The sequence below is a fragment of the Aedes albopictus genome, chromosome 3 (assembly GCF_035046485.1).
Source record: "Aedes albopictus strain Foshan chromosome 3, AalbF5, whole genome shotgun sequence".
Classification (NCBI taxonomy): domain Eukaryota; kingdom Metazoa; phylum Arthropoda; class Insecta; order Diptera; family Culicidae; genus Aedes; species Aedes albopictus.
The window spans coordinates 359,484,858-359,497,554 of NC_085138.1; the positions used below are offsets into that span (position 1 = coordinate 359,484,858).

A 12,697-nucleotide genomic window follows, 5' to 3' on the forward strand; every position below is an offset into this window, starting at 1 on the left:
GGCCACAACTTTTCCAAAGAAAGAATTTTAATTTATTACGCATGTTTCAAAGATAATTGACAAATACCAATAAAAATACATTATTTTTAGCTATTTTGCTCTAGAAAACTTAGTTATTTAACTAAACCAATCGATTAAAAGATGCCATTTGTTAGAAAATTCAATAATCTTTCGAACAAGGGTAAAAAAACTTCGATAATTGTGACCATTTTTAAGTTATTGCCAGTTATGGCAATAAGAGTCAAAAACATGGGAAGTTTAATAACTACGTAACGGTTGAGATTTGACCATATGCGTAGAACAATTTTTTTCTCCATTTATGGTCTTCTATTACCCTTTAAAAAGTTTGCACTCAGGAACCTAACACCCTGTATAAGAAGTTTCAAAATCATAGCACATACAATTTGCATCAAATTTACTGACATGCAATTGAAAATATCGAAATTACACGTTTAAATTAACTTTTAAATATGTGTTCATTTTACCCCCATCGATTGTTCATTTTACCCTCACTGTTTTTCGCTACTCTGTTTTCTAGCATTTTTTGAAATCGAAAAAAAATAAAGAAAACTGTAGTTTTGAGCAATTTTTTCTTATAGAATGTTTAGAACATGATATTATCTACGGTATTACATGGTAACGCCAAAGGCTTAGGGTGTTAATTTTACCCCCATTTCCCCTAAATGCTACAAGAACGGAGCAGATGCACTGTTCGTATTTTGCCTTATATTTCTGATTTGGAATCAACAGTAAAGAGCTTTTTTGTGATCTCTCACAATAAGCTAGGCGCAATATTGTTTTTTGTTTTTTTTTATTCTGATATTTTTTGCTGTGTTTCATAATGGAAATAATTTAAAAAAACACAACGTGATTTGTTTTCAAGAATCTTGTCTAAGATTAGTTATTTTAAACCAATATGTGAAAGATTATCCTAATTATAGATATGTTTGAGCTAGTTGTCAACTTTGTCAACTTAGTTACCAGAGTTAATCTTCAAAACACCCACACGACTTTCGGTTGATAAAGAAACGACGCGCCAGATGATATACTGTTCTGACCAGTTAATTTATTGCCATCACTTGAGTTAAGTGCCGTAGTACAATTATCATAATTGGAAGCCTGACACAGTTAACCTCTGCGTCGGACGTTATCGTAATCCGCCATCTTGCAGTAGTTATCTGCCATTTCACTTGCATTTTTTTGCGGTGGATCATGATTTGCTTCGCTACCTACCACCTCTATCTCTGTTACCAAAAAAAAACGAACAATATGTTTTCCTTATCATAATCGGTGTGTATAATGCCTATCTACCAATAGTTAAATAATTCAGTACAAATTCTGTGTGGAACAGAGTGCTCGTGAAATCCTATATTAAAGTCAAATAAACTTACGAAAGAACATCTTTAGTGCGGACAAATTCGAAAAAACTCGACACAACACTACCAATAGAAAATGTCTTCTTTTCGGTGATGAATAAAACGGAACGAGGTGCATTCAAATGGTGCGCGCGAGTAACTGTTTAAAACCCTTACATCTAGAGAAAAATCACACCGATTCACTTCCTTCGGAAAAAGAACCTATCGTATGGACTATCTTTGGCCGTTTGCCTTACGTTGGAGTCATTGAGACCCTCGTAGGAACCGCGATCCATTTCCAGCTCGTCGAAGTCATTGGTTAGTTCGCGATCCTCCTCTTCCAGTTCCTCGTCCTCTTCGTGGGTATTGTTGTTGGATTTGATCATGGCTGATCGTTTGGATAGAACCGGAGATCGCTTGATCATACTACCGGGAGGCTTTCGCTGCCGGCTGTCGACTGATCCTCCATATCCACTGTCCCGAACTGCTGACTCCTCGTACTTGGAAGGTGCGGCCTTATTTCGTCCATTGATCTCCGGTACTGTAATGGCTGCTACCGAGTTCAAGGCTTTCATGAGACCATGGGTCGTTGATGCGCTGTTACTCGGGGTTAGCGGATTGATCGGAACCGTTTCGTCGTAGAACCTTGCTGAATTGAACTGATTTCCATTGGTCGAGGCTTTGTTGCCACCTTTATGATTATTATTCCCATCACTTCTTCCATTCTCTGCTTTGTGAACGTTTTTGGTGCCCATCTCGCTGGGAGCCAACTGAACGGTCCCAGTCCGGGGATCGAAGTGCTTTTGCGACGCATCCTTGACCGTGGAATGGATCTTCTTTTCGGCTTTCTCCATAGCCGCCACCGACGAAACATGCCCAGGAACGGCCGTCCGAGACGCCGTCGACGTCGGCGTAGCAGATCCCGAATCATCCTCTTCCTCCTCTTCCATGATCACCGACGACTGGATCCAGTCGCGAATGCGATTCTTTTTTGCCACTCGATCCACGGTGGTCTCGATTCCGCACTGGGCTAACGTCGACAGGAGCCGGTTCTTCTCGTCCACGCTACTGTGGAAGGAGTACATCGACGGGCACAGCTCGTCCGGTTCGTTCTCGGCCATTTCCTTTTCGGCACTCTTGGCCAGCCATCGGTCGTCCAAGTACTTCTGCACATCGCTCAGCGTCTTTAGCCTCCGATCCGGTCGGGGATCGAGGAATTTCTTGAAAATTTTACACGCTCTTGCCGAGAGCAGTTTGAATAGCTTCGGGCAGCGTTTCATTGGAAATGTGAGCGTTGCATTGTGCCACTGCTGAAACCTGGAAGAAGGATGTGAAGTTATGAATCATGTGAGGGGTTTGAATCGATAGAATTACCTGTAGAACCTGGGGTCATCCACGGAAGCCTTCTGCCACGGTAGACATCCCGTAAGGCATACGAAACATACAATACCAAATTGCCAAACGTCATGTGCAGTATCAGTCCTACAAAGAGGTATGTGTAAAATCAAATTTCTCTTCAAACTTTGAATGACTACTCTAACTTGTATTTATCATCGGTTTTCACCGATAGCACCTCCGGTGGGCTGTACGGGAGCCATTCGTTACGCCGGAGGACTTCCTCGCCGGTTCGTCGCGACTCGCCAAAATCGCACAGCTTGATGCGGGCAAAGTCTGAACGGAAGACCAAGACATTGTCCAGCTTGATGTCCCGGTGGATGAGTTCTCTGGAATGGAAAGAATCAAGTTAGTTGGATTGAATTAGGGCGGATGTTTGCAGTAGCAGTTACAAACAAACAGATAAAATTCCAAGATCACAACTTGACCCTTGTAGGATGTTGGGGTCTATGGCCCAACCAGGCACAACTGAACGTTTGTTGCTTGAAGTAAGGTGTTGTGCAGGAATGCTGTCTTGTATACAGTCAAGCAGATATAGTAGGTCCTCCAAAAGTTTTAATTGTTACTTGTTTTCTAAGGATATTTTTTACTATGTTGCAGCCTTCTTACACAGCACATGTAGTATTTTGTAACGTAGGGATATGTAGCAGGCCTTTTGATGACCCACGAACAAGAGAAGCGTCTCAAACGATTTGTTTCTCTTTGATAGGTGGTTTTCAACCCAGCGCGGTAGCTGTATATCTCCATTGGCTAACCCAAGGGTTAATCTAACATGCTTTAGAAGCAGGTGGGAGTATGAGCAATCAAATATGGTACTGGGAATGAGAAACAATGGTTCAGGTGGCTCTCTGAATCTTTCTCTTCGCCGGCGTATACGGCAATTAATATACTTGGTTTTATCCCATAAGGCAGCATTTATTTATTACGTAACGCTGAAATCGACGATTTTGAACCCCTCCGTAACGCTTTTTTGTATGAAAGTTTTTAAATTTCTGTATGGACCGTTACGTTTGGCCATACTTCTCTCCTCCCTCTAGAGCGTTACGTAGCTTGTAGAAGGCGCCTTATTACAGTGCAAATTAAAAGCTAAAATTAAGCTGATTTTGATAGTCACGTATGTACAACATTCCCATACCTACAAAATGTTTGTTCTTGCAAGTTTTGAGCAACTGAATTCATTTCCGCATCTTCACACTCGCAGTAGCAAGTAAGAACGAATGGTCACCAAACAGTTTGCTTCACAAGCCAATCAGCCGACGAGGAACAGCGGTCGTAGTTACCTACTTCCTTTTGCGTGTTCCTTCGTAGTGGTTGCTAGCGCTGATAACTGGACTCCTTCATTCCCATCAGAGCGTTCATGATTAACAAAAATTTTAATCATGATTAATCATTGATGATTAAAATTTTTATTTCAGTGATTATTGATTATGATTAACGATTAATTTGATTTTGAGGATGATTAAAGATTATGATTAATGATTAAATTTGGTTTTATCTGTGATTATTGATTATGATTAATGATTAAAAATGGCTCATTGATTCAAAATCATGATTAATCATGATTAATCAATCACAAAAACTGGAAGTGATTAAAATATATTTGTTGTTAAAAATATTTTTGAAGTTTCAAAAGTAAAAGGTAACACTGTCTGGGAGATTTTTGAAAGAAGAATCATAAATTATAATATTTAGAACAGCATTTAAACCAACTTTAATTGAATAAAATATATTATATGATGAATCATTTTTTGGTGATGAATGATTAATGATTGATTTACTTTTTTTCTTATGATTATGATTACTGATTAATGATTAAATTGTGAAATCAGTGTGATTAAGATTAATGATTAATGATTTAATGAGAATTGTTGTGATTATGATTAATGATTTTTGATTAATCTTAATCATTAATCATTAATCATGATTAAATTAATGATTAATCATTAACGCTCTGATTCCCATATAGTGTTACGTAATTTGTGTTCGATGCTTAATCGTGTAAAAAAGCTTTGTGATTTTGAAACCCCAGCAGAAGGAAATAACAACAGCATAAGGACCTGTGTTATTTTGGTAAAATAACTGAATATTAGAATTGATTACACAGCGCAACATTTTTTTGTCTCAAGAGCAAACTTATGTGTCTCCGAAGGATTTTGGGCCGCTGAATCCGAATTCGGGCTCAGATTTGCTCTAACACGTCACAGTTTTGAGCTATACCTCAATTTATAGGGCAAAATATGCGATTTTGGGCTTTTTTGACTGCAAGCCATTAGGCATGGAAATATTTTTTTTGAGCAATCAAAAGGTTAATTGGTCAATTAACATCTAAATTAACGACTCATGCAAAATATTTCGTTTTACCCAATCAAATTTGATAGATTTAAGCATTTTATGTTAGTATGAAAACTTGCAAGCAGCTTTTGGAGGGTGACTTGTATGAGAAATATCGTACCTAACATAAATCGCTTAAAACTATTAAATTCAATTTGGTAAAACGAAATATTTTGCATGAGTCGTTAATTTAGATGTTAATTGACCAATTAACCTTTTGATTGATAAAAAAATATATCCATGCTTAATAGCTTGCTGTCAAAAACGTCCAAAATCGCATATTTTGCCCTATAAATTGAGGTATAGCTCAAAATTGTGACGTGTTGGAGCAAATCTGAGCCTGAATTCGGATTCAGCGGCCCAAAATCTGTCAGAGACACATAAGTTTGGTCATGAGACAGACCAAAAGATAATTTTTGTTACGCTGTGTTACTTTTAAGTTATTAATAAAACATATTATGTTATAAACGTGTCTGTCATAAGCGGCAAAATAACAAATATCATAACAAAAAATGTTCTTGGAAAACAATTTTAATAACTTGTTTTGTTAGTTTCAATAACAACTTAATAACAGTGAATTTGGAGAATATTCCAATAACAAATTTTAATATTAATATGTTATTGCTGCAAAATTTGTTATAATATCAAAATCGTAACTAAGTAAATTATGATACTTATTATATGAAATAATTCACTTTGTCTCAAAAACCCACCAATAACACCAATATTCAGTTTTTAATTCATTCTAAGAGAATGTAAAAGAAAAAAGCTTCCAGAAATTTCCCCGAGAGTTCTTCCACAAAATCATTCAAAGATTTTCAAAGATTCCTCTAGAAATTCCTCCAGAATTATGAACAGAATCCCTTAAAGGATTTCTTCAGAATTTCCGGCGATTATGTGCCCCGAATTTCATCTTAAGATTTCTCAGAAAACTTCTTTGAGAATTTCCCCAGGAGTATTTTTCCGAAGAATTCTCCAGGAGTTTTTCAAAAGATTTTACCAAGAATTCAAATAATTACCTAGAAGAAATACTTTTGGAATTTTTAAGAAGATTGCTCCAGGGGTTCTTTCGAAGACTTCTCCAGGGTAACGAAGGGTTCTTCCAGAACTTCCAAGTGTTTTTTTTTCAGAATATTATTTAAGAAATTTTCATTCGTTCAGAAATTTCCATCCTAACTGAATACAAAAATGAAATAAAACAAAAGAACAGCTCATTATTATCGAATTGTTGCTTTGCTGTCAAAACTTGTTACTGTTGTGCTAATTGTTGATGAGTTGATCAATAGTAGAACAATAACAAAACTTGGACTTTAGCAAAACATGTTATTGAAATGTAATTGAGTAAATGTATATCAATAGCTCAATTATAACATTATGAGATTGTCCAACAAAATTTGTTATTAAAAAGCTATACCTTGATAATTAAATAATACCAAAACAAGATATAAAAACAGGTTATGTGATTTCGTAGTTATTAATTTGATATTCTCCTCTGCTCGGGAATAGCGGAAGTAGACGTGTGCACCACCACCGCGCTACACCGCCGTTGTCTACGTTTTTTCCACGCCGCCACCGCCAGTTAAGTGGATCCAGCGCACCGCAGTACATATTTTTTCCACGCCGAAGAGAAAATGACAAAGATTTTATTCTCGCTGACACTTAACGAACCACCTATTTAAACCTGATAGCAATAATAATGACATTTATTGGTAACAGTTTGTTCTTTTGGTCTTGGAAATTTTTGACGTTTTCGCTTTAGATCTTTTATGAATCCTATGCATTTTTTATGATTTCTGCCAATGATTTTTACTGCAGTACTTTGAAGATCTTTGCATTATTTTTCAAAAGTACTAATCGAGTTAATTTTGAAAACCTGAACTGATTATTAAAAAATTACTTGAAGGTACTCTCATGAGGTGCACATGCACATTTGTCTACATATGGGTAATTCTCGCTGAGACCGGCCCACTATTTACACCTTGTCTTCAAAAACGTTTAAAGTGCCGATTTTCAGAAAGCCTAAAAAGTAAGAAAAATGCATTTGGTTACTCAAATTGATGGACCCCCCGTTAGTTAGAGCCACAAAACTTTGCAGACTCGATTTTGGTCAAATGGTGGCTCACTTAAAGCGTTATAACTCGAAAGTTTTTCCAACAACCACCTCAAAACGAATTGTTGTTGGAAAGAGGAAAGATAGAGCTACTATTTACAATAATAAAAAGTTGGGTCGGCCATATTGATTTTGGCCGGCATCTTGGATTTTTATACCAAAACATTTTTTTTCAACATGAGGGCAACCACCGATTTTCAAAACTTTTGCATCAATTAAAAGCTGGGACATTTATACATAACATATCAAAAAATTAGAGATGTCTTTTTCTTCTTTCAAAAGTTATCAGCCGTTTTGTAAATCATGCCACTTTTGCGCACCGGGCCCGCTGCCGGGCAGAGCATTTTCGCAGAGATTTTCGCAGAAATTTATACAGATTAATTCAGCAACTTCTCCGGGTACTCTTCCATATACTTCATCAGAAATTCCTCCTTTCTACAAAGGAAACTTTTAGGATTTTTTCGGATTCTTCATAATTAATTCCTTGAAACTTTTACAAAATTCCTTTGCCAATTCTCATGAGATTTTTCAAGGAATTTAACTGTTTCTCAAGACATTGTTTCAGGAATTTCTTTGAAAATACGTTCTCGAATTCTTTCAGAAAAGCTTCCATTAGTTTTGGTAAGGGATGTTTCCAGGAATATGTCTTAATAAGGTCTTATAGGAATTCCATCATGAGTGGCTCCAGAAATTCCTCCATGAATTTATTCTGCAAATCCATGTAAAATTTCTTCAGGAATTTTCCTGGGATACTTTCAGGTATTCCTCCAAGAATTCTTTAAGAATATCTCCAGGGATTTCTACAGGAATTAAATGGAAATTAATCTAAAAAAAAACACCAAGGATTCTTTTAGAAATTCCTCCATGAAACTTCTGCGATTTCTGGGGTAATCGTTGAAAGAGTTCCAAGAGGAATTCCTGAGAAAAATCTGAAAGAAATCCTTGGAATGGCTCTGGAGGAGTTCCCAGAAGATTTTTATGATAAACTTTTGCAGGAATTGAAGGAAAGATTCCTGGTGGAGTTTTTGAGCAAATCTCTTAAGGGAGGGATTAACAAAGTAGACCCTTGAGGAATCTCTAAATTAAACCTTGGAGCAATTACTTCCTTCATTAAAAAAAATCTGTAAGAATCCGTGTAGAAATTACAGACAAAGATACTGAAATTCTTGAATAAATCTTAAAACAAATTTCTGAAGGGATTCCTTGAGGATCTTTCTTTTTTTTTTTCTTTTTTTTTTTTCTTTTTTCTTTCTTCTTGAAAGAATTTATTGCACGATGTTTGAAAGGTAAAACTCCTGGAGAAATTTCTGAAGTAATTCCTAGAGGATCTTCGAAGGAAAATTGAGCAGAAGAAATTTATAACAAACTAGCTGAACCCGGCAAACCTTGTCTTGCCTACTGCGTTTTTTGACGTTTCAAGTCCCTAGCCAAGCCCTGCCAAGCCCAAGTCCCCGTTCAAAATGATGAAAACCCGATTTTCCAAAAACTCACAATTTTCCCATGTTTTTTGACTCATAAACCTTCCTTGGGTGAAAACTAACAGAACAAAACTTAGACGACCCAAATCGGACCATCCGTTCACAAGTTATGCGCGGTCCCACGTATGCCACTGCATTTTTATATATATATAAGAAGATCTGAACAAAAATCTGGAAAGAACCGCAAAAAAAGATAAGAAAATGATTGTTTTTAGTAATCTCTAGATGCCTGCCTGGAAAGCTGCAGAATGTTTTGCAGTAATTTCTTGAGATATTCTGCCAAGAAATAAACCAATTTATGATCTCTGAAGGGATTCCTGAAGGGTTCCCTGGAAAAAATCTGGAAGAATCCATAAGGAAAGGTTTCAATAAATCCCGAGAGAAGTTTATGATGCCTGCCACTGAGGAATATCTCAGGATCTTCTGGGAATCCCCCAGGAGGTACTTGTAGAAGAATATTTCGAGAATTTTCTATAGGAATTCCTAAAGGAATGCGTGAGATAATCCACGGAGGAGGTGCTGAAAAGAGCCCTGTAGAAATATACAGAATTCTGAAGCAACCTTTGTAGGGATTCCAAGGGATTGAATTTCTGAAGGAATCGTTAGAGGAATTCCGGGATGAATACCCGGCGGAACCTCTTGAAAACTTCCTGCAAGAATCTCTTGAGAAATAGTAAAAACGAAATAACTGGAGGATTCTTTGAAGAAACTTGTGAAAGAATCGCTAGAGGAACTGTCAATCCGTGAAGGAATTTCGGCAGGAGCTGAATTTTCTGAAGGAATAGCTGGAGGAATATCTGAAGAAAGCCTAGAGCAATTTCAGATAAATCTAAAAAAAAACTGAGTTTCTGGTAAAACTCAATTTTTTCTTCGAGAGATCCTTAATAAAATTTCTGGTGAACATCATCAAAGAATCTATCAAAAATGTACAGCAAAATTATTGAGGAGTTAGTTTTTATTAAAACCCCTGTTTACTTGACGTTCAAACATTTTGCATGCGAAAACTGTAGTTTTGACACAGAAATCAAATTATTCTGCGATTACGTTTATTGAGGACTAGCAGCACCAATTCCGAGAAATAAATTAAAAAAAAAAACATGCCGATTACGTCGCTGCCTTGAATTACTATATACGCCACCGCCGGTGAAATATGCTTCGGCGCCACGTCTAGGCGGAAGAGCTTTTAGTATAATATAAAGTGATCAAGTGATCGTATGTGCGATTTTATTACGAAAATGTTTGCGGCCCTAATAAATATACAAAAACTTACCTAAGCCATTTAAAAAAAAAATGACAATATTAATATGTTACGACAGGTACTTTTGAAAGAAAACAGACAACCATTCTTCTATTGATGGTGGCAATATACAGTTGCCAAAACGTTGAACAGTAGTAACTTAATCTGTTTTGACTGAGGATATAAGACTGGAATCCAAGAAATATTCCCCAAAAAAAAGCCAAAGATTTCTTTAGAAAATTTTCCACGTACTCATTTTAAAAATAATCCAAATATTTCTTCAGAAATTCTTTAAGGAGTTCTATTAGAACTTCCCTGGAAATTCCTTCACAATCTCTTTATGAGATTCCTGCATTAATTTATCTTAGTATTCCTTTACAAAATACTCTAAAGATTCCTTCCAAAGTCACTCCATGGATTGCTTCAAAAATTACTTCAGCTGTACGGTCTTATAATCTACCGATTTTTCTTTCAGAGACTCCTGCAGTGGTTTCCTTAGAAGATTTTCCAGATTCTTTAAGAAATTTCTCCAAGAATTCTTTTACATCGATATCCATTGGATCCTTCTGAAACTCCGTCAGGGATCACTTTGTTGCAGTTATACCTCTAGAGATTCATGCAAGAATTCCTTTCTTGAATCTTTTTTTATTCGTGAGTTTTAACTTAATTACTGTTCATTTTATAAAGAGGACAACTTTGCAAGGCTATAAAAAGAAAACGCGTAGTTCAAATTTGAGCAGCCTTGGTTAGTTGTTCAGTACATTATATTAGCAGATAATAACCATAAATAAATTGGGTTAAACTTATTGAACTTCATAGAAATGTGGCAAAGTGTTTCGAGAGATCAATTTTTCAATTCCCAAAAACTAAAGATAAACACAAAATTTCAGTAAAACATCGGTGTATCGTTTTTAATTGCATAAAAGTGTTTACCATGCTGCAGCAGTTTGAGTGATACATATTCTGGCAAAATATAAACCTAATCGGAATAATGGTTGTTGAGATATTAAAGTTACAAGTTGGACTCAAATTTCAGAATAAAATTTATTTGTTAAACAAAAATGTATAAAAATATTAAATTTTGAATGTTTTCAATGGATCTAGTCGAAAGTACTAATAATGCAATTTCAAATGCAGAAAACCGCTTCTTGATAGCATTGTTGGCTTGGTTACTGTGCTTCATGGCAGTAACCGGAGATAAAACCGCTTCGTTCTTTGAAGGTTCTTCTAAATAACGATGTACTCTATTGCAAATACAACTTAACAATAATGTCGAAAATAAAAATTAACATGTAGTTATTTTCAAATAAGGTATATAATCACATAGGGTCAGACCTTGCTGAAAATAAATAATAATAAGCTTCTCTAGAATCAAAAACTTGCATTTATGGAGCAAAAAGTATGCAATTTTTCATTATGGCCATCATTAAGTATTAAATTTATGATGAAGAATGTACTTTAAAGCATATTTTTCTTCGGTATCATTTAGAATGCGATTCTCTTCTATACTGGACAAATTTTGAACTGATTCCGTAGTGTTATTGCATCACTGGACTTAAATAAGTATTTTTTTATCAATTTCATTGATAACAAGGCAACTCACCATATCAAGCTGTATAATGCTTGGTGCATTATTACTGATAAACTATTACACTCTACCTTTAGAAGAATAGTATTAGATCCCAACACATTGAAAAGTTCATGGAAATTTTAATGTTATGTATGTGGAAAGTTGTGTAGAATTTTGAGAAATGGGGTTTTATTGAGTTTTAACGAAAACCACTTCAGTTCCATAACTAAGGGCAATTTGTATAATGTTATATTTTTCCTACACTGTAGAATAGCTATGGAAATTAATGCAAAAAACCGATAATGATTTTATTGAAAAGTAAAAAAGATATCACACAAATAAGGTGTCCTCTTTATAAAATGAACAGTCCTTATGCCATTTCTTCACACTAAAAATACTTCCTGAGATTTCTACACAGATTCTTTAGAAATTGTTTCTGAGATTCTATCAGAAATTCTTGGTCGGATTGCTCTTGTAATTTCTTCATTCTTTAATGGAGTCATTTGTGATATTGCACAAGTCACTTCAGATATTCCACTAGGGTTTTTTTTCGGCAGGTCGTCTATTGATTGTATAAAAAAATACTGGAATAATTCTGGAAAGAGCTCCTGAAGAAACTTCTTAAAAAATCCTAGCAGGATTGTTTGAAGAAATCCCTTGAAAAACTCCTGGATGTATTTTTGAAGATTCCTAAAAGATGTTCTGAACATTTTCTGAAAAAAAATGCTGAAGCTTTATCTGAAATTATCTCTGGAGGATTTCGTGCATAAATGTCTGGGAGAATACCTTAAAAATACACCCTCGGATAACTCCTAAGAAAAAAAAATCAAGAGAAACTACTGGACAATTTCTGGAAGTAATACCAAGGCATTATTGTTTGCGGAATTTTCGAAAGGATTCTTGGAGAAATTCTTAGGGGAATTTCTGAAGGTATGTCTTAAGAATTGTCTGCATATCCCAGCAGATGTTATAGAAAAAATGACGAGAAATTCTTGAAAAAATCCCTAAATAAATTTCTGAGTGTTGCCTGAAGCATTTTTGAATGAATACTTGAAAGAACTGCTAGAGATGCCTATCGTAGAGAATTCTCAGAAGATGATAAAACTCCATCTCTTCTCTCATAGTTAAATCAGGAGAAATTATTCATGACGGCAGACAATCCCTGAAGAAGGCCAAAACAAAAAGGCCGAAACGTCGGAACAGTATAAAATGAATGTCTTG

The 12,697-nt window shown here is 35.6% G+C and overlaps 1 protein-coding gene across 1 annotated transcript in view; it reads right to left on the minus strand.

Annotated features, from left to right (window-relative positions):
* Nucleotides 1–1,046: 1,046 nt before the first annotated feature.
* The window catches only part of LOC109428919 (serine/threonine-protein kinase meng-po), a 72,647-nt gene continuing 60,996 nt past the window's right edge, over nt 1,047–12,697 (minus strand). Inside the window, exons 4-6 of the mRNA XM_029874964.2 lie at nt 2,897–3,079; nt 2,730–2,837; nt 1,047–2,672 (exon numbers count right to left, since the gene is read on the minus strand). Coding sequence (XP_029730824.1) covers nt 1,556–2,672; nt 2,730–2,837; nt 2,897–3,079 — 1,408 coding nt within the window. The 3' untranslated portion in view covers nt 1,047–1,555. The remainder of the gene's footprint in view (nt 2,673–2,729; nt 2,838–2,896; nt 3,080–12,697) is intronic.